The sequence below is a fragment of the Hemitrygon akajei genome, chromosome 16 (assembly GCF_048418815.1).
Source record: "Hemitrygon akajei chromosome 16, sHemAka1.3, whole genome shotgun sequence".
NCBI classification, from domain to species: Eukaryota; Metazoa; Chordata; class Chondrichthyes; order Myliobatiformes; family Dasyatidae; genus Hemitrygon; species Hemitrygon akajei.
Genome location: NC_133139.1, coordinates 89089853 through 89116486, shown reverse-complemented (window position 1 = coordinate 89116486; position 26634 = coordinate 89089853). Strand labels below are relative to the sequence as shown.

Here is a 26634-nt window from a genome sequence, read left to right as displayed (position 1 = left end):
TTAATGACATGTGCACAATGATTCAGCAAAATAGAATGCTGAAATGGGAAATGACTGAATTGAGAGAGACCAAAATAGATGATAATGCTTGGTACAATAGATCATAGTGAGATGGAAAAGAGGAAGCAAAAGTGACTGTATAGACAATGAAGTTTCTCCAGTTTGACTCAATACAAAGCATTCAATATTAACATGTTCCCTCCAGCAAGACCTCCCATTGCATTTCATAGAAGTAATCAAAAATTAAATGATCAAGGTCAGAAATAAACTAAGCTCTCTAGAAGTTTGGAAATGTGGAGAATATACACTTTTGAATGCTAAATACACCCTGTGTTGGGCTTACTGATGAAACCAGCAATTATTAAAACCATAAAAAATTCCTTGAAGTATTCCTGTTGCATTTACATTAATAACATTTAGTGAAATAAATTGCAGAAGTTTAGTGAGCAGGCTACTCAAGAGGCAATATACTGCATCATCTTTATTTGCATACATGATGGCCAGTAACAGGAAATAAATGGACACAATAACTACCTTACTGAAAACAGCAACTGCTTCAGATCAAACAGGTCATAGTAACGAGCGGTATCAACAGCAACATTGGCCCTCAATAAAGTTATTCTGAGCCACAATGTGATCAGTGTGCAGTTTCATTAAAATATATGTACAGAACATAAAAGTAGTCAAATTTAGTACAGACAATACTATGATGTGTTAATACCAAGATAAAAGCACTTATCAAAACTGTGTCATGTAAATCCCTCATCTAACCAGAAAAATGAAATGTTGATGTACAAGCACTCAAAATCCGAGAGCCTATGAAGAATTGATAATTCTGTTTCCCTGTCCCAACTCCTGACAATGTACCCAGATCACGAGATACCAACTTTGCTAACTATATTTAAGTTTGTGAGCATGGATTCTAAATTTTTTTATAGACTACAAAAGTTTTGTTATTTCATTCCCATCAAATTTTGTATCAATAACCTTCAGGATTTTCTATTTCTTTCCAAATATTACCTCAATTAAGTGACATTAGCTAGAAAGCCCACTTGCAGAATTTAAGCTATGAATTCTGTTATTTCCCCCTCAACTTTATACTTATGTGAGGTATAGTTTCATAGGCAATAACTGTTCTCTCTCCAGTGAGCCGAAGCTTCACGGCAACCACGCAAGCTCTCATTTGATAACTCGGCACAGTTTAGGAGCAGAGACAGGTACTTCTCTTGTCTGTGTCTTTCAACGCCATATGCAATGGTCATGAAGTACTTGGAAAGCAGTCACTCACTCAGACATTTGTTTCTTTTGCAGTTACCAGTGGATCCAGTGAGTTACTGCAAATAGTGAAGCAGTCTGTATGCTGTCAAAAACTTGTGTACTTATTAAAATACAGAAAAGCATTTGGTTTGTGTCAGACTTTCAGTTTTCATTGAATAGACCAATATATTCAAGCTTATGTCAACCCTAACCAGGATGCAGTCTGTTTCTAGGCACAGCACTTAAAGCTAGCAATTACACAAACAAAAATAGCTTTATTTTTCTTCAGTGGATTCCTTTTTAACTTCTTCATATACAGGATCATCTTCCCCTGTTTTCTTCTCTCCTTCCTCCTCAGCAGCCTTTGCATTTGGAATCCAGAGTCCCGAGTCAATGCAGCGCTGCATGTGGTACTTAGCTTCCTAGACGATGCACAGAGTGAATTCATCTTTAATTAAACCACCTTCTCCAGAGGATAAACACTGCTACATGCTTTCAGAGTTGGCCAGATTTTTCTTGTTTTTTTTTTTAAGAACATACAATGGGCCAGAAGGTAAACAAATTTATGCAACTAAACATAACTAAAATGCAACACACAGATATACCCAATGCCTAGCTGGGATCACTGGAGACCAAGCAGAAGCTGGGATTACAGATGCATGGTAGCACCAGTCTTAAGCGATCTTTTAAGTCATGTCATAGCACTCCTGCACAAGTCCACAAGACTGTGGTCTAAACCCTGCTCCAGTGCATGCATATCACTGAAATAGGTAATCTACTGAGAGTGCTGTGTTGTTACTCTTTTGGATCACCAATTAGAATTTAGGAATTTCAAACCAAAGTTAAATTTTCATTACTTTTAAGCTGCTCAGTTGTCTTCATTTAGCTTGATTGATTCTATTCTACTCCCCCACCTCCCAATCATTAGGAATCTTCCCTCACACTCCCTCTTTAGAGCAGCAGACCACCAAATTGCTCAACATTGCTTTCAGGATAACCAGACAAGAGTTGACAGACTGACAGAGCTTCCACATAATATTGATGTCCCCACCCCCCCAAATCCTTTCATGTATAAAATCACATAATGTCTTCTATGGTCAAGATCAGGAAGTGTAGGAATACAAAAGTGATACCATCAGGACACAATTAAGCATGATGTGGATGCAGAAGTGCTGAATATTTTTAGCTACCAGAATCACTTACTGTTGGATCCATTTTGCTGATAACATCCTGCAACAGTTGAATATCTTTTGCATCAAAACAATTCTTCATCTCCTGCAAAAACAGGCAGCAAAGACTTGAACAATGTTGTAAACTTTTAAAAGCTTTACAAGAAACAAATTTCTCAAATTCATTGAGGATGGCATAAATTTGGAAGAGTAAACGTTGCCTATTCCAAGGATTATAGAGTCATACAGTCATTGAATACTGCAGCAGAGTCTGTGCTGAACTATTACTCTGCCTAGTCCCCTTCAACTTGCACCTGGACCATAGCCCTCCATAACCCTCCCATTCACGTACTTATCCAAATTTCTCTTAAATGTTGAAATCACTTCTGCTAGCAGTTCCTTCCACACTCTCACCACCAAGTAAAAAAATACCCCTCATATTCTCCTTAAACATTTCACTCTTAACCCATGATCTCTAATTCTAGTCTCATTTAGTTTAACCAAATTTGTTAAAAGCATATCACCTACAGAATATTTAATAGAAATACTCAGCAGCATCGATGATAAAATAATATTTCTCTTAACAGATGCTGCCCAAGTATCCCTGCCATCTGGGGTTTCAACAAAAGTCTATTTTGATATGTTTTACAAAATTCCAAAATCAATTTGGTCCTGACAAGTTTGAAAATTGGAGAATGGGGTCAGTGGTGGAAAAGGTGAGCAGCTTCAAGCTCCTAGGCATCAACATCTTCAGGATCTATCCAGGGACCAATACGTGGATATGATCATGAAAACAGCATGCCAACAGCTCAACTTTGAGGAGTTTAAGGAACTTTGGTATATCAAAAAAAGTTCAAAACAAATTTATTATCAAAGTACATATACCATATGCAACCCTGAGATTCACCTTCTTGCAAGCAGCCAGAAAACAAACACAGTAGAATTCATAACCTCCCCCACACCACAAAGACAAACATCCAATATGTGAAAAAGAATGAACAAATTGTGCAAAGCACACACACACACACACACACACACACACACACACACACACACACACACACACACACACACACACACACACACACACACACACACACACACACACACACACACTTAAAAACAAACAATCCACAAAGCATGAAGTGAAGATTCCACAGCTGAGCTGCAGAGCCAGGTTCAGTGCTGAGGTAAAGCCTCATTAAGTTATGAGCTGAACAGTGGTTTGTCCTTTGTCTTTGGCCTTGGCACCCTAATCTTATTAATCTGGATCAGCACTTAAATCAGACAACCACCAGTTTGTTATTCACTCTCAGGTTTGAGCCCCACTGCTTCAGTCCGGCCCCAAGTCCACTCTAGCAATGGCTGCTACGACCATACTTGCATTCTCAAGAGCACAGTCGGTATCTTTTAGGATACCAAAAAAATGTCATGTTATACAGATGGTTCAAAAGCACACCTCTCAACGGGAAATCACAAGCTACGGATTCCAGTAATCGTAGTCCAAAAAAGTATATTTAGTAGAACTGTTAGTATTTTTGTTAACTGCCTGTAAAGTGTTACCATGTCTCACTAGTGCCTTCTTTGCTTTGTCATTAAAAAATTCTAGCAAATTTCTACAAATGTATGGTAGAGAATGTTCTGACTGGTTACATCACAGCCTGATATGGAGCCTCCAACGTACAGAATGGCAAGAGGCTGCAGAGGGCTGTAGATTCAGCCAGTTCAAATCATTGGAACTATGTTCTCCACCATCGAGGATATCTTCAAGAGGCAGGAGCTCAAGAAGGCATCATCCATATCCAATGATCCTTACCATCGAGACATACCGTCTTCATATTACCGTCTTCGTCTTTGTACTAAAGAGGAGGTACAGGAACCTCAAGACCCACACAACGATTTAGGTACAGCTTCTTCACCTCCATCAGACTTCCGAATGGCCCATGAACACTACCTAATTATCCCTTTTTTTGTACCATTCATTTAGCAACTTATGGTAATTTTTAATGTCTCTATACTGCCACAATATAAATTTCACTGATAATAAATGTGACTCTGATGTAGCAGACAGAGAGATATTAAGTATCCCATCAAGCTCTGGGAGGACTCTGCTGGCGAGCAAGAGATGCTGGGACCAAGAACAAAGCAGCACAGTGAAGGTTACATGACCAAGAGATTAGCAACAAATGTGGGAACGTAGTTGTGAAAGCTCGCCATCCGCTGTGAACTATCCCTCTCGACTATACAGTGAACAAGCAAATGTGGACATTTCAAGAAATGACATCTTGTAAAAGGGGCAGTATGATAAATTTCAAAAATCACAAACTGATATTGTGGTAACTGTAGATTGGCAGAAATTTGAAAGGGGTTAAATAAACATTTGAAACAAAGAAAGATTGGAATCATAGCTATACAAATGGCAAAAAAACAACTAGGCTGTAACTCCAAGACAAGCACAGAATATCTAAAAGAACACCTTGAAGATAGTCAATAGCAGTGACACCAGAGACCAACTATAGAAGTCAAGGTCCCCAAGTCAGGGACTCAGAAAACTCGCTGAGGTCAAATCTCAGCCAGGTTCATCAAGAGCAGACAATATCTGAATACAAGTACCTGTAGTGGTCTTTGGAAGTTGTGAAAAGTAAATTGAAACTACTTAGTGAATCCTTGCATTATAGTCAGAGAAAAATACAACATATATACAGGCCCTTTGGCCCAACAAATCCATGTATTCACCACTGCGTTCATACAGCCAGTCCCAATTTCCTGCATTTAGCCCATATCCTTCTAACCCCTGCCCGTTTATGTACTTATCCAAATGTTTCTTAAATTATGCTATTGCATTTGCCTAAATCACTTCCTTTGGCAGCTCATTTCATATACTCACTATCCTCTGCATGCTATATTTTCCTCAGTCTCAATTAAATCTTTCTTCCCTCACCCTAAACCTACCCCTGCTAGTTTTGTACTTCCCTACTCTGGGATAAGACTGATAACATCCACCTTATCTATGCCTTTCATAATTTTCAACACTTCTCTAAGGCCACCCCTCATTCTCTTACATTCCAGGGAATAAAGACCTAGCCCGGACAACCTCTCCCTACAACTTAGACCCTTTTATCCTGGCAATGTACTTGCAAATCTTTTCTGCATTTTTTCCAGATTAACCACATCTTTCCTATAGCAGGGTAATGAAAACTGTAGAGACTCCAAATACAACCCAATAAACAACCTAGACAACGGCATCATAATCCCCCAACTGCTATACTCAGTGCTCTGACTAATGAAGGCCAGTTTGCTAATTGTTTTTTTTAAAACCATACTGTCTATTTGTGACACCACTCTCAACAAACTATTCACTTCTGCTCCTAGGTCCTTTTGCTCCATTACATTAGCTAATGGCCTACCATTCAAAGAACAAGTCCTATGCTATTTTGACTTTCCAGATACATCACCTCATACTTATTTCCATTGAAATCCATTTGCCACTCCTCAGCACACTTACGATTAAAATTCCTTGTTAATCTGCGATAACCTTCTCCACTATCAACACTTCCTAATTTCATGACACCCACAAAATTTACTAATCAAGCCTTGTGTACTTGCATTCAAATCAGTTACATAAATAATGTATAACAAGGGTCCCAACACCAGTCCCTGCGGCACACCATTAGTTGCCTGCCTCCATTCGAAAAACAACTTTCAACCACTATTCTGTTTCCTACCTCAGAACCAATTATGAATGCACTTAACCAGCTCCATACCAGCCATCATTGTTACTCAACTGGCATACAAGGTGCTCTTCATTGACTACAGCTCAGCATTCAATGTTATAATCCCCTCAAAAGTGATCAATAAGCTGCAAGACCTAGGCCTCAATATCCCCTTGTGCAACTGGATCCTCGATTTCCTCACTTGCAGACCCATCAGTTCAGATTGGCAACAACATCTCCTTTCCAATTACTAGTAACATAGGTGCAACACAAGACTGTGAGCTTAGCCCTCCCCCTACCCCACTCTACTTGTTTTATATTTATGACTGTAAGGCTAAGTACAGCTCCATTCAATTACATATTTACATTTGACAATGACATCACTGCTGCTCACAGAATCAAAGGTGATAACAAATCAGCATATTGGAGGGAGATTGAAAATCTGGTTGAGTGGTGCCACAACAACAACCTCTTACTCAAATCTGCAAGACTAAAGAGCTGATTATTCACTACAGAAGCAGAAAACCGGAGATCATCAGGGAATCAGAGGTGAAGAGAGTTAGGAACTTTAAATTCCTCGGCGCTATCAGAGGATCTGTCCTGGGTCCAGCATTCAAGTGCCAATACAAAGAAGGCACAGCAGTATTTCCACTTTATTAGAAGTTTGCGAAGATTTGGTATGTCTAAACTCTAACAAATTTATATAGATGCACTGTGGAGAGTATCCTGACTGGTTGAAGCACACCAATATCCTTGGCCGGAAAGGCTTACAAAAAGTAGTAGATACAGCCCAGTTCATCACAGGTAAAGATGTACTCACCATTAAGCACATCTACAAAGAGCGCAGGAAAGCTTTATCCATCAAAGCCCCCCACCATCCAGGTATAATTTCTTCTCACGATTGCTATGAGGAAGGAAGTCCAGGAACCTTAGGGTTCCACACCAACAGGTTCAAGAGCTATTACCTCTTAACCATCAGGGGCTTGAACCAAAGGGGATAACTTTACTCACCCCAACACTGAACTGATTCCCAACCTATGGAGTCAATTTCAAGGTCTATTCATCTCATGCTCTCAGTATTTATTGCTTAGTTATTTACTAATATCATTATATTTTATGTATTAATTTATTAACATTATATTTTTCATTCTTAGTATTTACAGTATCCTGTCTTTCGGCTGTTTGTCTGTCTTTGTGTGCAGTTTTACATTGATTCCATTGTGTTTTTTTTGTATTTAGTCTGAATGCCTGCGAGAAAATAAATCTCACAGTTGTACACGGTGATGTGTACTTTGAAGATAAATTTACTATGAACTAGTTTCCTGACGAGACCTGCTGAGTTCCTCCAGCATTTTGTGTCTGTGTTGTACTGAAAAGTCTTTATTTTATTTTATTGAGATGCAGTGCAGAATGGGAACACCTCTACTGGTGAAAGGTAAGAGTAAGAATGGACTATGATGCAATACATTAAATACTCTTCCTCAGACCAATGGTACCATTTAATAACGATATACTCACCAGTGGAAGACTTTCATATACATCCACAGGGTCAAGCCCACCAGGTCCCATACGCTTCTGGCGTTCTTCCTCTTCGTATTCCTTCATTGCCTTTTCTATCCTTGCTTGGGCACGACCTTTGACCCGCTCTTTAAAGGCTTCAAGTTCATCGTTAAATGCCTCCACGTACTGTTTATCTGCTGTCTGGGAAGACAGTTGTAAACACTCTAAAGTCCCAGATTCAAGATTTAGTCTTAATTCTCATGAAATACATAAAACTTATCAATGGTCACAAGAAAAATGATATCTGGTACAGTTAAAAGAATAGTAGGTCACAAGGGAAAATATGATTTCACAGGGAGATGGTCTAAAACAAACTGATTAAAACTCAAATGACAACCAGCTTTTCCCATACCTTGATTTTGGTGAAGAACTGTCGAAAACAGGCTCTTGGATCCACCTTAAGGCTCTTGGCAAGTTCCAGGATAAACTGCATTACTATGGTTTGGTGGGCTACCTGTCCCATCAGTGCATGTTTCTGGAGAGGGAACCCATTCAAAAAATAACTTTAACACATTAATTACTTTTAACAGATGCTCTGACGACCAACTGTGCTGACAGAATAAAATCCTATCCCATAAATTTACTTCCACTTCAATTTTTCAGTTGTCCCAAACATCACCCAATCTAGATTCGATGTCAGAACACTTCATGAATAGTAATCCTATACAATGTGAAACTCATACGTATGCATGGAATAACAATGCCAAAACTGAAATACATAAACCACAGATGCAAACAGGATAAAAATCTTCTATGGTAAACTGTACAGTGATTGATAATTTAAAGTGGCTCTTTCACAATTATATATCCCTAAACCACACACAGTAGGCATAATTGACTGGAAGATCTTTAAGCAGCAAATTATCAATAATTGTACAAAGCTGTCTCAGTCTCTAATGGGTCACAACAATTCATCAGTCTGGATAATAAGAAGATAATCAAATCAAAAGGATAGTGTGGGATAAAATTGGTCCCTTAGAGAATCAGAGTGGACAGCTATGTGCGGAGCCGAAAGAGATGGGGGAGATTTTGAACAATTTCTTTTCTTCGGTATTCACTAAGGAGAAGGATATTGAATTGTATAAGGTAAGGGAAACGAGTAGGGAAGTTATGGAAACTACGACGATTAAAGAGGAGAAAGTACTGGTGCTTTTAAGGAACATAAAAGTGGATAAATCTCCGGGTCCTGACAGGATATTCCCTAGGACCTTGAGGGAGGTTAGTGTAGAAATAGCAGGGGCTCTGACAGAAATATTTCAAATGTCATTAGAAACGGGGATGGTGCCGGAGGATTGGCGTATTGCTCATGTGGTTCCATTGTTTAAAAAGGGTTCTAAGAGTAAACTTAGCAATTATAGGCCTGTCAGTTTGACGTCAGTGGTGGGTAAATTAATGGAAAGTATTTTTAAAGATGGTATATATAATTAGCTGGATAGACAGGGTCTGATTAGGAACTGTCAACATGGATTTGTGCGTGGAAGGTCATGTTTGACAAATCTTATTGAATTTTTTGAAGAGGTTACGAGGAAAGTTGACAAAGGTAAAGCAGTGAATGTTGTCTATATGGACTTCTGTAAGGCCTTTGACAAGGTTCCGCACAGAAGGTTAGTTAGGAAGGTTCAATCGTTAGGTATTAATATTGAAGTAGTAAAATGGATTCAACGGTGGCTAAATGGGAGATGCCAGAGAGTAGTGGTGGATAACTGTTTGTCAGGTTGGAGGCCGGTGACTAATGGTGTGTCTCAGGAATCTGTACTCGGTCCAATGTTGTTTGTCATATACATTAATGATCTGGATGATGGGGTGGTAAATTGGATTAGTAAGTATGCAGATGATACTAAGGTAGGTGGCATTGTGGATAATGAAGTAGGTTTTCAAAGGTTGCAGAGAGATTTAGGCCAGTTAGAAGAGTGGGCTGAACGATGGCAGATGGAGCTTAATGCTGATAAGTGTGAGGTGCTACATTTTGGTAGGAATAATCCAAATAGGATATACATCGTAAACGGTAAGGCATTGAAGAATGTAGTAGAACAGAGTGATCTAGGAATAATGGTGCATAGTTTCCTGAAAGTGGAATCTCATGTGGATAGGGTGGTGAAGAAAGCTTTTGGTATGTTGGCCTTTATAAATCAGAGCATTGAGTATAGGAGTTGGGATGTAATGTTAAAATTGTACAAGGCATTGGTAAGGCCAAATTTGGAGTATTGTGTACAGTTCTGGTCACCGAATTATAGGAAAGATGTCAACAAAATAGAGAGAGTACAGAGAAGATTTACTAGAATGTTGCCTGGGTTTCAGCACCTAAGTTACTGAACAAGTTAGGTCTTTATTCTTTGGAGCGTAGAAGGTTGAGGGGGGACTTGATAGGGGTATTTAAAATTATGAGGGGGATAGATAGAGTTGACATGGATAGGCGTTTTCCATTGAGAGTAGGGGAGATTCAAACAAGAGGACATGAGTTGAGAGTTAGGGGGCAAAAGTTTAAGGGTAACACGAGGGGGAATTTCTTTACTCAAGAGAGCGGTAGCTGTGTGGAACAAGCTTCCAATAGAAGTGGTAGAGGCAGGTTTGGTATTGTCATTTAAAGTAAAATTGGATAGATATATGGACAGGAAAGGAATGGAAGGTTATGGGCTGAGTGCGGGTCAGTGGGACTAGGTGAGAGTAAGCATTTGGCACGGACTAGAAGGGCTGAGATGGCCTGTTGCCGTGCTGTAATTGTTATATGGTTATAAATCTCTGCATCTCTCCCCACCACTAAATTCAGCAGGAAAATTAGCTTTAAAGCTTAGGAGACCCAAACTGAGTGTTCAGATTATTTAATTTAGAACACAAAGCAGTACAGCAGAGGAACAGCAGGCCCTTCCATTCACAATGTTATGCCGAACTAATCACATGAGCAATTAATTGCCCAACTAAACTAATCCCTTCTGCCTGGACAATATCTATATCCTTCCAATTCCTGTACATTTATGTGCGTATCAAAGAGCCACTTAAACACCTTCATCATATATGCCTCCACACGGTCCAGACAGCCATCACTCTGCATATAAAATTTGCCTCACACATCTCCTCTGAATTTAACCCACCCCCACCTTAAATGCATGCCCTTTGGTATAAGGCATTTCACCTCTCATAATCTTATAAACCTCTATCAGATCTCCCTTCAGCCATTGCCACTACAGAGAAAACAACTCAAGATGTCCAAACTCTCATTGTAGCACATGCCCTTTAATCTAGGCAGCATCCTAGTAAACCAAAAACCCCCAGTTCCTTCCAATAATGGAGCAACCAGAACCGAATGCAATACTCAAGGTGCTGCACAACTAACATTTTATAAAATTGCAATATAGCTTCCTGACTTTTGAACTCAATTCCTTGACAAAAAGCTGGCATGTCGTATGTCACCTTATGAACCTGTGCAGCCACTTTTACAGAGCTATGGACTTGAAGCCCAAGATTCCTCTGTACATCAACACTTAATAGTTTTGAAACCGACAGTGTACAGTCTCCTCCAAAAGTGCGACACTTAAAATATGGCAGGGTTAAACATCACCTGCCATTTCTCTATCATGTCCATACACTGACAGTATGTCCTGCTGTATCCTTTCGAGTCTTCTATGCTATCCACAATACCAGCAATTATGTTGTCTGCAATCTTACTAATACCCCCATCTACGTTTTTCATTCAGGTCATATATATATATATCACAAACATCAGAAGTACCAGAATGGATCTATGCAGAACACCACCAGTCACAGACCTGCAGTCAAAGTAAGCCCCATGGCTTTTCTCTGTCTGGTCTTTAGTGAATACTCAAAAGGTATTGACTTGCTTTGATGACAATTATTTGGCAAATGCATCACGTCTTGTAAATAGTCTGGACAACAAAGGAATAAGGAAAAGTGCAGAAAAAGGTGGGCAAGGTAAAGACCATCTATGATCTTGATGACTTGTGCAACAGGATTTAAGAGCCTACTCCTACTCAAAACACTCATGTTCTAATGACCCACTTTACCTCTTCAACTTCTAAATCAATGCACCAGATGACCAGATAATTGGCTGTCTCTTCACATACGAGGTGGGGATTGTCGGACAGGTATTTCTGACTGTCATCCCAGCGGCTGAGCATGCCTGTGTACAGATAGGTAACAAGGTTATTTTTCTTACTCTCTGAAACTGGACAACCTTCACCTCCCTGCATTAATTTGAAGAACTTACATGCATTCAATCAATAACTTGTTACAACAGGTTGTGTGCTAATTAAAGACATTCCATTCTAGATACATCCACAGTACACTGCAGATGTCTTAGACACCTGTAAAAAAAAATGTATGTAAAGTGGAGATGCTTTCAAAAATAATGAAATGAAAATTATTTTTATCACTTTTGACACGCTTTTTGTCCCACTTCCCTCTGGGAGAAGGTTCAGGAGCATGAAGATTCGTACGGCCAGATTTGGGAACAGCTTCTTTCCAACTGTGATAAGACTGCTGAACAGATCCTGACCCGGATCTGGGCCGTACCTTCCAAATATCCAAATATCTGGACCTGACTTACACTACCTTGCTTTCCCTTTGCTATTTTCAAATTATGATTTATAATTTAAATTGTTATTATATTTACTTCGATTTGTACTTCAGGGAGCGTGAAGCGCAGAAACAAATATTACTATGATGATTGTACGCTCTGGTATCAATTGTTTGGTGACAATAAAGTAAAGTAAGTGAAAGTTTCTAAATATCAAAAATTTACCATAAAGAGCAATAAACAGTAAAAAATTAAATCAAATCAATAGTTGGTCAATAGTTGGTGTGACCACCCTTTGCCTTTAAAACTGCAATTTTCTTAGGTACACAGTTGTGCAGTTTTACAAGAAAATCAGCTGGTAGATTGTTTTAAGCATCTGGGAAAACTTCTGCAGACTTTAGCTGTCTCGCTTGCTTCTGTCTCTCCTGGTAATTCCTTTCAGCCTAGATGACGTTGAGATTAGGGCTCTGTGGAGGCCATAACATCTGATGCAGAATTCTTTGTTCTTCTTTTCGCTGAAGATAGTTCTGACCTTAGCCATGTGTTTGGGATCATCATCCTGCTGCAGAATTAAGTTGGGACCGATCAGACACCTTCTTTATGGTATTGTATGATGGATGAGAATCAGCTTGTACTTCTCAGCATTGAGGGTTCTATTAATTCTGACCAGAACTAATGCAGCCCCAAACCTGCAGGGAATCTCCACCGTACATCACTGTTGGCTGCAGATACACATCTATGTAGTACTCTCCAGGTCTTCTTCCAAGGACAAACTTGAGCCAAAAATTTCAAATTTTGACTATTCAGTCCAGAGCACTTACTGTTATTGTTCAGCACCCCAGTCCTTGTGTTTTTGTCTGAAGGTAAGAATCTTGGCTTTGTTTCCAGTTCAGAGAAAAGGCTTTTTGGTAACAATTCTTCCAAGAAGACTACTTCTGACAAGACTTCTCCGGATTGTAGAGGGATGTGCTTGGATTCCAGTGGTTTCTGTGAGTTCAGAGCTGATATCCATGCTGGATTTCTTCCAACTTAGAAGAGGTGTCAGTTTGATGTCTCTCTCATCTGCTGCACTTAGCTTCCATGGCCGACCACTGCATCCTCAACCTTGCCCATTTCTTTGTACTTCTTCAGAATGGCTTGGACAGCACACCTTGAAACTCTTGTCTGTCTTGGAATTACCACTTGGGAGACCATGCTGACGTACGATGACCATTTGGTGTCTCGTTGCTATGCTCACTCTTGCCATGATGTAAGAATTGATGTTTTGAAGGTTAAGCTGCCACACTCCCACCTTTTAGTTTGGTTGTCCTTCACCCAGTTTGATTCCTTCTACACCCACTTCTGTTTCAGTTAATTAGTTCATTCAATTCATTATGTCACTGATCATTAATATATGTTTGTTATTTTTGATTAATCATGCACTGAGCTAAATATAGTACCTACAAGCTAATCAAGTTTTTATTTGAAAATGGTCTATTACTTAATATGTCACTTTCTTTAATGAAATGCAAAAAAATCTTTGACATTTAATTTTTTGGAAAATTAATGTTTAGAACTCTAAAATTTGGTCTTTTCTACAGACACACTCATGTAAAAGACAAAAAGTAAATATCTAAAACAAAATCTATATAAAAAATCTTTTGTGCCCAACACTTTTGGACAGTATTGTTACTCATATTTTTAAGTAAAGAAAACAAAGCTTGCAAGATTGTTTCTACTTCCACAGATGTTGCATGACCTGAAGACTATTTTTACCATTTTATTTAAATCTCAAATTTTCACACACACCAAAGAGACACAAGTTAAAATTGTTGCAGTATTGTCATCAAGACTTATGGTATTCAGTGTAGTAATTCTGCGACAGATTCTATGCATACATAATAAAACTGAATGGCAAAATTTACACTAGTGAACGCAAGGCAAAAAATGGACTTGAACTCAAAGGTCAGAAACAGATGAAGGGAAACAGAAAAGGAAATGGCCGACCTTCATTTTGGAAACTGCAGTGTAAAATATTAGTCATGCCATCCAGTAATTGTGACTGCTTTGAATTCTGAAACTGGTGAACCGAGTCAAGTATAAAAATAAAGCAGTAACATAAATCCATCTGAACTTAAAACTGGAAAACAGTCAGTGCAGAAAATAGAAGTTAAAATGAAACATCCTCTTATTCCTAGCTTGATCTGGTTTGTACAAGGTCAGTGTCAACTTTTATAGAAGCAAACTCTGAGAGAATAGTCAACTTCTCCAGCAAGAAAAGATTTTGAGGTAGAACCTCAGGGGCACAAACACAGTTGCTTTCTAGAACAGGTGACATCTGTGGGGTGGCAGGGTGGTGTAATGGTTAGCACAACGCTTCACAGTACAGGTGACCCGGGTTCAATTCCCACTGCTGCCTTTAAGTAGTTTGTACGTTCTCTCTGTGACCGCGTGGGTTTCCTCCGGGTGCTCTGATTTCCTCCCATAGTCCAAAGACGTACCGGTTAGTAGGTTAATCGGTCATTGTAAAATTTTCCTATGATTAAATTGAGGCATTGCTGGGCAGAGTGGCTTGAGGGCCAGAAGGGCCTACTCCACATTGTATCTCAATAAATAAATCAATCCAATCCTATGAAATACTTACATAATAATCATGAAATTAGCATTTTGGAAGCTTGCAGTATCACCAGAAAGCTTAAGATATTGCCACTTACCAAAGTGCTTGATCTGTTTCTCGTACTTTTCCACAAAGGTCTTGTGTTTCTTTTCTTTATCTTCCTCTGTTTCAACCTGGGTCGATTCTGGTTTCACATTAAAAACGCTCTAAGCAAAAGCAGAACATTCCAGCATTTACAAAATGATCAAGTAAGCTGTGGACTTTCACTGGCCGTTCAAGGGTGGGGGGGGGGGGGGGGAAGAAAAAAAAACTTTCCCTGAATTATTTCCAAGACTTAACAAAAGCAACTGAAAAATAACAGTGCCTGACTCTTTCGAGATTTTATTTTAGACAGGTTTTATGTATTACATCAAGTTTATCACCAACGACTTGTTTGCTAATGATATAATGGAGGGCCTTACTTATTTCAATACCAAAATAAATGAAAAAATTGGTTTAAATACCAAAATGACTCACTTGTCCATAAATGTCAAAACCGGGCTAAACAGATAAATGAGAGTAGCACTGGAGTTTATAAACAACTTGTACCTAATATAGTGACTTACAATAATCAGTAAAAACTTCTAAACATGCCTGACAATAGAAACACTGTTGACCAGGGCCCATTAAGATAAACATCTGATGACACAAAATATTAAAGGGTATTTTAAAAGACAAAACATAAAATGAGATTGGATTTAGGGTCTAAAATGGTCAAGGTGGAGCAAAGAAAATGGATGGACAAAGGCCCAGAGTGGAGAAATAGAGATAGGAAGTCTGCAGAACACTGCACAGAATAGGAGTGAGGATAACAGAAATGAATTCACATAAGGAAATGTTAATTTTAAAATACAGTTGTTGCTGGACCAAATGAGTGAGTGAACATAAAGTAGAATTACAATCTCTCCTGACTAACACTCACCCACAATCTTTAAAACAAGTCTTCTCACTGCATTGCTGATGCACAGGTTTAGACTTTGTTAAGGAGCTTCTGTATCTACTCTATTATAACTAATATTCATAAGTAATGAAAGTATATCAAGATAGAGTGTTTCTATCTTCAAAGATGTTGCACAGTCTGTATACTATTTTTATTTATTTTTCCAGCTTAAATTATGAGCATACACAGAATTCCACTTTTAAGTGTGCAAAAAGTTATTTAATTGTTTGCAATACAAATCCAAGTCTTGTATCTCCCTGGCTATTTTGGGATTAGCACCAACCAGGAAGGGCGGTGTCTGATATAGCACATATTTTCCAGTGCCAATGAAACAATTAGCATTTTGGAAGCTAATAAAAAGACAGCTTACTGAAAAAAACTGCACTGATTGGTTTTGTATTTTCCCAAAGTTTCTGTTTGTCCTCTGGCACTCACCTGCCTTAACAGTGGACCAGGAGGACCACAACCTTGTCGTAGGGTTTGGAGGATTGTGTGCCTCAGTGACCCAGAGTGCTTCGTTGGTTGGAGTCAGGAGCATGTGCTTTAGCTCTTGATAGGGTCACACATGCCAAACAGGCCAAAGGGCAAAAGGCCAGACTAAGAGTGGTCTACTGGTACTCAAGGTTTAGGGGTTCAGCTCAGGGCTAACAACCCTGACTGGCAAAAAAAAGTGTTAAGGAAATAGCAATGAAGAATCCTTCTGTATCTGTGTGCAACTGAGGGCCATGAACCACACCTGGGGTATAATAGAGAGCATGGCTAGAGATGGAGGAACTTCATTTCTGCCCTAAATGCCAGCAGTAAAATGGGCATCTTGATGTTGATTACGGTAAAAGTTGCACTTAAAGTGCTTGATCTGTTTTGTATTATTCCACAAAGTTCTTGTTTGCAGTCAGGCATTCAGCTGCCTAACAGTGGAAAATATGGAATACTACTTTAGTAACACCACACTAACCTTACTGAATCCTTCTTTACTTAGTGTGTCCACATTCCATGGCATAGACTTTTCCTTCTTCTTCAGCAATGCTCCTTTCTTATCCCATTCCTTCTCTTCTTTTTTCAGCTGTTTTAGCTCATCCTGTAATTTTTCAATCTCTATCTTTGCATCGTCCGTTTTTGCCAGTGCCAATTCTTTGAGCTTCTTTTGACATTCACTGAGCTTACGCTTAACGTCACCACTCCCCTTCTCATACTCCTCACGCTCTTTCTGTGCCTCTTCCATCCGCTCGATCCGAGCCTGAAACACAAAGGTGGCAAACACCTGCTCTTTGAGCTGATAACTGTGAACATTGCTGTGAAAGTGTCGAGCAAAAACCGAGAAACGAACCAGTTGATTTAGAAACTAAATCATCCAATTTTGGCACAGTATGTCAGAGTTTTTTTTTCTCAGGGAAGCACAGGGTGTTTGGGTACAATTGCTACATAACCCCGCAGCATTACCAGCTAATTGTATGCATACTGGAAGGTAAATGAGAAAATTATTACTGTCCATATATGTCCAGTGACAAGGTCCTCAAAGGCTTCTCCGCATTAAGACAGCTTTCAGAAATAATTGATTTCTGAATCTGCATGGGGGAAGAAGGACATTTTTATTAACCATGAACTGGAATTTAAGGATTGGAAGTCCAGAACTGAGGTAATACTTCACTGCAGTAATGCAGTATCAGGTAGAAAATGAAGGGTACCTCTATTTGTTCAGACGGATAGAGATCAATATAATATTTCAAGGTTGTTAGCTATCTTAATAAACCAATGACAAGAGACCATTATGCAATTCACTCACTTGTTTGTGCACCATGTATAGTGCATTCCAACTACCTAAATGATGCCTAATATTTTCCTCCAAAACTCTGTATAAAGCAACCATTCTCCTTTACAATATTCATACACCTCAGAATGTTCAAGATGGAGAACTTGGGCAAAGAGCACAAAATATTCCTAGTTCTATTTCCAATCCATTCATGTCATCTGAAGACTAATATTGATCACACTTGTTTGCACTTTCAGGAAATAAGACACTTTTACTAGCTGCTGAACAAGTACTTCACATCAGAATTCACTAAGGAAAAGGACATGGAGAACAGCCTGTATGGAGTATCCCAATAATCATGGAGATCAAAGACTAGTGCTGTTGGATCTATTGATGAACACAGGTGGTTAAGTTCCCAGGACCTGATGGGTTATAACATAGGTTATTGAGAGAGCAAGAGGACACTGCTAGGGCCTTGTCAAATATCTTTGCATACTTTCTACCTTGTTGAAAGTCCAAGAGGATTTGAGAGTAGCCAAAATGTTCCTTTGTTTAAGGAGTGCAACAGGGATAATCCAGGATATTACGGGCTAGTGAACCTGTCCTCAATGGTTAGGTAGCTATTGGAGAACATTTAATAAAGCACAGGCTTATTAGAGATAGTCAACATGCCTCGAGCAACACACACAAAATGCTGGTGGAAATCAAAGTCAGGCAGTGCCTATGGAGGGGTTTTGGCCTGAGACATCCAGATGAAAGAACTCCTCCACAGATATTGCTTAACTTGGCAATTTCCTCCAGCATCTTGTGTGTGTTGCTCAAGATTTCCAGTACTGCTTGTGCTTACAATCAACGTCTCTACGTGCTGCAAGTCATGACTTATAAACTCTTTCGAGTCTTTTTTTGTGAGTGATGAGGGTTGGAATGTGGATGATGCCTACATGGACTTCAGTAAAGCATTTGACAAAGTGCTTCATGACAGGCTTAAACAGAAGCTAAGATGCAGAGGATCAGTGACATGAGTCCTGAAATTGGATTTGTAAAATGGATTCAAATTGGCCTGGCAAGTGAAGATTGAGAGCAGTGATGTTGTGGTGCTATTCTGACTGGAGGTCTGTGACCAGAGGTGTTCCTTAGTGCTTGATCAGTCCTTGTCTGTGATAAGTGATGGGAGAAAATGTAGACTGATTAGTAAGTTTATGGATGATAAAACAGCATGGATAGCAAAAAATATTGTGAAACTTTACAATATGAAATAGACAGAGAACATGGCAGATGGAATTTTATACAGGCAAGTATGAGGTACTGCAAGTATGAAGTAAAATATTGGAAGAAAGTACACAGTTAATGGCAACCTAAGTAGATAGGGTGAGAGAAGATTACAGCTGGGAGCTTAATGTCCAAGGATACACATTGCAATGAAAAGACAGGCAGGAAGGCAGTGTGAGTGGCATTGCTCTGTTGGTAAAAAAAAATCAGATCATGGGCAAGAATCATTGTGGATAGAGCTAAGGGACTTCAAGGGTAAAAACACCCTAATGAGAACTGTATACAGTCATCCCTCGGTATCCACAGGGAATTGGTTCCGGGACTCTCCACGGATACCAAGATCCACCGATGCTCAAGTCCCTTAAATAAAATGGCGTAGTATTTGCATATAACCGACGTACATCCTCCCGTATACTTTAAATCATCTCCAGATTAGTTATAATACCTAATACAGTGTAAATGCTACGTAAATATTTGTTATACTGCATTGTTTAGGGAATAATGACAAGAAAAGAAAGTCTGTACATGTTCAGATTGTAGCTTTTCTGGGAACGTTAATGCCGATTCTCCCATGATCTTTAATTTAGCATCATGGTCAGCAGAGACATTATGTGTAGGTCAAACAATCACTTCCTGTGCCTTTTAATCTCCCCTTTAAAAAATAAATTCCAACCACTCTGCTCATACAGTGTATTATCAAATTCATTCTCAAAAGATGTTTCAGATTACAGCCAATATTTCAAGATAAGAATAGTTCAGATAGAGGGAGGAATGCTGCTTCCACTGGTAGGTGAGACTAGAACTAGGAGACAAGAGCCTCAAGGCTCTGGGAAATAGATTTAGGACAGAGATGATGAGAAACTGCTTTTCCTAGAGAGTAGTGAATTTATGGAATTCTCTGCCTGGAGAAGCAGTGGAGATTAGATAGATTATTGCACAGCTGAAGAATTAAGTGTTATGAGAGAAAGGCACCAGGTTTGGCTGAGTCCATGGCCAGATCACCCAGTATCTTATTGAATGGTGGGGCAGGCTCAATATGCCAGATGGCCAACTCCTTCTCCTAGTTTCTTATACCCAATATGCCAAGATGTTTTCCCTCTAGCAATCCTAAAGGCTAGAAAAATCAAAATTAGTTCATCACTTAATTTTGCAAGTCTTAGGGAATATAAACCAAGTTTTCTAATTGGAATCTCAGGGTCCACAGATCCCGTTACATATTTCCTGTATGATATCTAAGACCAGAGTATGCTAATGGCATTCTAGATTTAAACCAACTAGAATTTTGTATAATCAAATTACAAGTGGGATCCCTTTTGAATTAACACTGCTAGATATAAAAGGCTTCACAACACAGACTGAAGAAACTGACTGACATCCAGAGCTCACTGCCTGAAAGGATGTAGCTAATCAGGGGCCTGAAGAACATTTGCCCAAGTACTTAAGGAAAATACAGCATCTTGCACGGTTCCAGGAAGGTGGGAATGGCAGCTTAGTGCCTCCAGACAGGCACATGGTGCTGCTGCAAGTTTTTCATTGCATCAGTGCATACATGTACTTGTGAATATGACTATAAACTTGACGTTGACCTTGACCTGATGTGCCTTATGAACTCCTCCTATGCATTAAGAATCCGTGGCACCATCGCCCGTGCCAAGCCGTAATTACACCGTGACATGTTTACATAGCACATTTCCATTGTATCAGCCCAACAAGTGGAGAGATCAAAACTCTTTCATACCTTTGGCGGACTCATGCACTATATGTATTTTGGGAATGGTGGGGAGGTACACAGCGGGAAAGGCTCGATCACACCCCATCCCCCTGTCCACCCAGCCACACATGGTGCAGGGGAGGACCCCGAGGTAGGTCCGGAACCCAGACCTTTCCCAGGAAGACTGTGGCCTGTGGGGAGCCGGGCCGGGGACCTGTACCTGGTGCCTCCATCGGAAAAGACTCGCCGTATCGATGTTGGGGTGAGTATCGTCCTCATCATCGGACACTTCGATGTGGTCCCACACGCTATAATCCACCATCGTCACAACCCGAGGCTGAAACCTAACTTCTCAGGCCACTCAATCCCTCCAGCCGCTTCTAGAAAACTCCCTGAGCCACCAGCCTCCCGCCCACCACGCGTCACTTCCACATCCGGTGGCGCGGCCACGCCCACGCCCACCCGAGCGCGCTGGGATGTCCGTCTCCATGAGGTAAAGGCGCCTGATAATGTCAAAGCCTTTTGCAGGGAATGTGCTGGCGTTTCTCATTTTTACCCAAATTCTGTTTTCCTTTATCAGATGTTTTAAAGAGATACTGCTTTGTTTTTGGAGTTCCTTTAATGTAAACTTGACATTTAATTTGCTGAAAGGCCAAATACTGAGAGTTTGACCATGTTGGTTAAGAAATCTTACAGTAATTTCACGGTCGCTTTCACAATTTGTTTCAAGAATATTTTTTTGTTTTTTTGTGGTGGGCTGGAGGCCTGTTTCACTATAACAGCGTTTCTGTGTTTCACTATAAGATACAGGGGCAGAACCCGACCGTTCGGCCCATGGAGTCTGCTCCGCCATTTCAGCATGACTGATTTATTTCACTTTTCAACCCAAATCTCCTGCCTTCTCCCCTTTACTTTTGACGCCCTTACTGATCAAAAACATATCAAGTTACACTTGTAATGCACCCAATATTTTATCTCATTTCTACTTGCCGACAGCTGTCTGTAAGACTTTACCCCTGAGGTGATTAAAAAAAGGTCGAATGAGGTATAAACACCACCTTGTCTCCAGAAAATATAAAACAGCCATGTCGGAAAGCCATCCACAAACAAATGTGACAATATTCCTCTCTGTTTAAAGCTACCATTATGGTGACATGGAACTACTAACCTAAAAGTCACCAGAATTAAGCATCATGACACCGGACTTAATCAGTGCCAGCCCACACACCCTCAACTAAGTCCTGCACTTCCTGCTATTCAATAAAGTTTCAAATGCATCGAGTGGGCCCCACATTCCTCCTTTGCAGCACCAATTTCTTTCAGATTCAGATTATTGTCATTTAGAAACCACAACTGCAATGCCGTTAAAAAATGAGACAAAGTTCCTCCAGAATGATATCACAAAAACACATGACAAAACAGACTACACCAGAAGATCCACATAACGTTTGGCAATCCCAAGCCAACTGTAAGAAAACCCTGTTCAATTCATGCATCCAGAAAATAAAAGTGAAGTTTTGGAATAGCATGAATGACAAAGCATCAAAATATATAAACATTAAATAATACGCTAATGAAGTTTTAAGATGCCTTCCAATGCGCAATTTTGAGCCACAAATTGGGTTATAGAATTGTGCGTGAGAGGGACTGTGGGCCAGACAGTAGCAAGTGAAGACTGCAGATCAGCGCAACTTAGATAGATAGATAGATAGATACTTTATTCATCCCCATGGGGAAATTCAACATTTTTTCCAATGTCCCATACACTTGTTGTACATACAATACTTAACTCAGTAATAATATGATATGCATCTAAATCACTAACTCAAAAAGCATTAATAATAGCTTTAAAAAAAAAAAAAAAAAAGTTCTTAAGTCCTGGCAGTTGAATTGTAAAGCCTAATGGCATTGGGGAGTATTGACCTCTTCATCCTGTCTGAGGAGCATTGCATCGACAGTAACCTGTCGCTGAAACTGCTTCTCTGTCTCTGGATGGTGCTATGTAGAGGATGTTCAGGGTTTTCCATAATTGACCGTAGCCTACTCAGCGCCCTTCGCTCAGCTACCGATGTTAAACTCTCCAGTACTTTGCCCACGACAGAGCCCGCCTTCCTTATCAGCTTATTAAGACGTAAGGCGTCCTTCTTCTTAATGCTTCCTCCCCAACACGCCACCACAAAGAAGAGGGCGCTCTCAACAACTGACCTATAGAACATCATCAGCATCTCACTGCAGACATTGAATGACGCCAACCTTCTAAGGAAGTACAGTCGACTCTGTGCCTTCCTGCACAAGGCATCTGTGTTGGCAGTCCAGTCTAGCTTCTCGTCCAACTGTACTCCCAGATACTTGTTCCATTTACAGTTACCCCTCGGTCCATGTCAATAAGAGGTCTGATCATTGTATCCTTTCTGAGAGAAATTTTACTATGCTGATTACTGTAGTTCTCACATTAAAACAATTACTGCACTTTAAAAGTTCTTCATTGCTGTGACACCCTTGTTGGATCTCTTGTCTAATTTCTAATCCTTAGGGTTCTTCCAGGAGTCAAAAATGGTGAGCAGGTTTATTCCTAGGATTTCAGTTTATTTTAGAGTACAAACAAATGTTAAGCAAACTAAATAAACAGCTGAGAAATGGTGCTAAGAGGGGAATTGATGCTCAGCAGTGAGTAGACAAAAGAATAAAGATGGTGCTACTGAAGAAGCTATCACATTTTATAGATAAGATAAAGAACATTCCTTTGAGAGTGATAAATTAGTTAACAGCCAACATAATTAAAACAATTACATCACGTGGGTAATGTGCTAATACTTAACCAGTGAAAAGTGAGAAAGGAGATTAACTTTTTTATTTTGCTGCTATACTGCTTTCTGCCAGTAAGTGTGAAAAATAAATGAGTTTGTTAAAAAATTCAAATCTTATAAGAAGTATTATTTTAAAAAAGTGTTTTCCAACACTCTCTTGCATACATTAAGGTTGTGAAAGGTATGAGAAAGGCAAATCATTTATTTCTTTGAATGCTCCACAAGAATGAGTTGCCTGGATGCCAGAAAGAAAAACAGCTGACACAAGGTCCTGTTTAAATTGAGGGCTCAACTCATAAATATGACAGTAAACTTTTCAGCAGACCAGGGAAGTTATAACTCTGAGATAGGACACTAATCCAGTGGGAACTGGAGTGAAGGGACTCAGGATAGGACGGATGGTAAAAAAGAAAAGATAGAATTGGAAAGGATAGCAAATGTGATACAGTACTCAAAGTGTTGTATCAAAATGCACGTAGTATAAGAAATAAGGTGGATGATCTCATTGCAATATTACAGATTGCCAGCTATGATGTTGTGGCCATCACTGAAACGTGGCTGAAAGATGGTTGTAGTTGGAAGCTGAATGTCCAAGGTTACACATTATATCGGAGGGATAGGAAGATAAGCAGAGGGGGTAGTGTGGCTCTACTGGTAAGAAATTACATCAAATCAATAGAAAGGTGTGACATAGGATCGGAAGATGTTGAATCCTTGTGGGTTGAGTTAAGAAAACTACAGGGGTAACAGGACGTTGATGGCAGTTATATACCAGCCTCCCAACATGACTGGGAAGTGGACCACAGGTTACAACAGGAAATAGAAAAGGTGAGTCAAAAGAGCAATGTTATGGTAGTTCATGGGAGATTTTCACATGCAGGTTGATTGGGAAAATCAGGTTGGTAATGGATCTCAAGAGAGTGAGTTTGTTGAATGCCTGAGAGATGGCTTTTTAGAGCAGTTTGTCATTGAGCCTCCTAGGGGATCAGCTATACTGGATTGGGTGTTATGTAACAAACCAGAGGCGATTAGGGAGCTTAAGGTAAAAGAACCCTTATGATTGAGTTCAACTTGAAATTTAATGAGAAAGTAAAGTCTGATGTAGCAGTATTTCAGTGGAGAAAGGGAAATTCCAGTGGTATGAGAGAGGAGTTGGCCAAAGTAAATTGGAAGGAGCTTTTGGCAGGGATGTCAGCAGAGCAACAATGGCATGCGTTTGTGGGAAAATGAGGAAGGTGCAGGCCATGTGTATTCCAAAAATGAAGAAATACTCAATTGGTAAAATAGTACGACTATGGCTGACAAGGGAAGTCAAAACAATTGTAAAAGCAAAAGAAAGGGCATACAACAAAGCAAAAATTAGTGGGAAGATAAGAAGATTGGGAAATTTTTAAAAACCTAGAGAGCAACTAAAAAGATCATTAGAAGGGAAAAGATGAAATATGAAAGCAAGCTAGCAAATTATATCAAAATGGATAGTAAAAGTTTTTTCAAGTATGTTAAAAATAAAAGAGAAATGAGAGTGGATATAGGACTGCTAGAAAATTAGGCAGAAGAAATAATAATGGGGGACAAGGAGATGGTTGATGATCTAAATGAGTATTTTGTGTCAGTCTTCACTGTGGAAGACACTAGCAGTGTGCCTGATGTTGTAGTGTGAAGGAAGAGAAGTGTTACAGTTACTGTTACAAGAGGGAAGGTGCTCAAAAAACTGAAAGACTTAAAGGTACATAAGTCACCTGGACCAGAGGAACTGCACCCTAGGGTTCTGAAAGAGGCAGCGTTAGAGATCTTGGTGGCAATAGAAATGATCTTTCAAAAATCATTGGACTCTAGCATATTGCCAGAGGACTAGAAAATTGCAAATGTTACTCCAGTCTTTAAGAAAGGAGGAAAACAACAGAAAGAAAATTATAAACCAGTCGGCCTGACCTCAGTGGTTGGGAAATTGTTAGAGTCAATTGTTAAGGATGAGCGGGATGGAGTACTTGGTGACACAGGGCAAGATAGGACAAAGTCAGTTTGGTTTCCTTATGGGAAAATCCTGCCTGATGAACCTGTTGGAATTCTTTGAGGAGATTACAGGTAGTATAGATAAAAGGGATGCAGTAGATGTTGTATATTTGGACTTTCAGAAGCCTTTGACAAGGTGCCACACATGAGGCTGCTTACCAAGTTAAGAGCCCATGGTATTACAGGAAAGTTACTAACATGATTAGAGCATTGGCTGATTGGTAGGAGGCAGCGAGTGGGAATAAAAGGATCCTTTTCTGGTTGGCTGCCAGTGACTAGTGGTGTTCCGTGGGGGGGGGGGGGGGTCGGTGTTGGGACTACTTCTTTTTATGCTGTATATAAATGATTTAGGTGATGAAATAGATGGCTTTGTTGCCAAGCTTGCAGAATGATAAGAAGATTAGTGGAGGGACAGGTAGTCTTGCGGAAACAGGGAGGATGCAAAAGGACTTAGACAGATTAGGAGAATGGGCAAGAAAGTGGCAAATGAAATATAATACTGGAAAATGCATGGTCATGCACTTTGGTAGTAGAAATAAATGTATGGACTATTTTCTAAATGGGGAGAAAATCCAGGAGTCTGAGATGCAGAGGGATTTGGGAGTCCTTGCGCAGAACACCTTGAAGGTTAACTTGCAGATTGAGTCGGTGGTGAAGAGGGCAAATAACATATTAGCATTCATTTCAAGAGGTCTAGAATACAAGAAGAAGGATGTGATGCTGCGGCTTTATGAGGTACTGATGAGGCCTCACCTTGAGTATTGTGAACAGTTTTGGGCCCCTCATCTTAGAAAAGATGTGCTGGCATTGGAGAGAGAATCCAAAGGAGGTTCACAAGGATAATTCCAGGGATGAAAGGGTTATAATACAAGGAATGTTTGATGGCTCTGGGTCTGTACTCGCTGGAATTCAGAAGGATAAGGCGGGATCTCATTGAAACCTTTCAAATGTTAGAAGGCCTAGACAGTAATGTGGAAAGGATGTTTCCCATGGTGGGAGAGTCTAGGACAAGAGGGCACAGCCTCAAGATAGAGAGGTGCCCTTTTAAAACAGAGGTGCAGGGAAATTTCTTGAGCCAAGGGGTGGTAAATTTGTGGAATTTGTTGCTACATGCAGCTGTGGAGGCCAGTTTGTTGGGTGTATTTAAGGTAGAGATTGATAGGTTCTTGATTGGACATGACATCAAAGGTTACGGGGAACTGGGTTGAGGAGGAGATTTTTTAAAAAAGGATCAGCTGTGATTGAATGGCGGAGCAGACTCGATGGGCCAGATGATTGA

At 39.8% G+C, this 26634-nt stretch overlaps 1 protein-coding gene across 1 annotated transcript; it reads right to left on the bottom strand.

Annotated features, from left to right (window-relative positions):
- Positions 1 to 466: 466 nt before the first annotated feature.
- Positions 467 to 20975, bottom strand: cdc37 (cell division cycle 37 homolog (S. cerevisiae)). Its single transcript, XM_073069407.1, has 8 exons — positions 20756 to 20975; positions 16761 to 17042; positions 14924 to 15032; positions 11719 to 11834; positions 8052 to 8174; positions 7658 to 7840; positions 2461 to 2532; positions 467 to 1679 (listed from the first exon to the last, which is right to left on the bottom strand). Exons 1-8 carry the CDS (start codon positions 20855 to 20857, stop codon positions 1533 to 1535), a joined length of 1134 nt encoding a protein of 377 aa, XP_072925508.1. The 5' UTR covers positions 20858 to 20975; the 3' UTR covers positions 467 to 1532.
- Positions 20976 to 26634: the final 5659 nt, after the last annotated feature.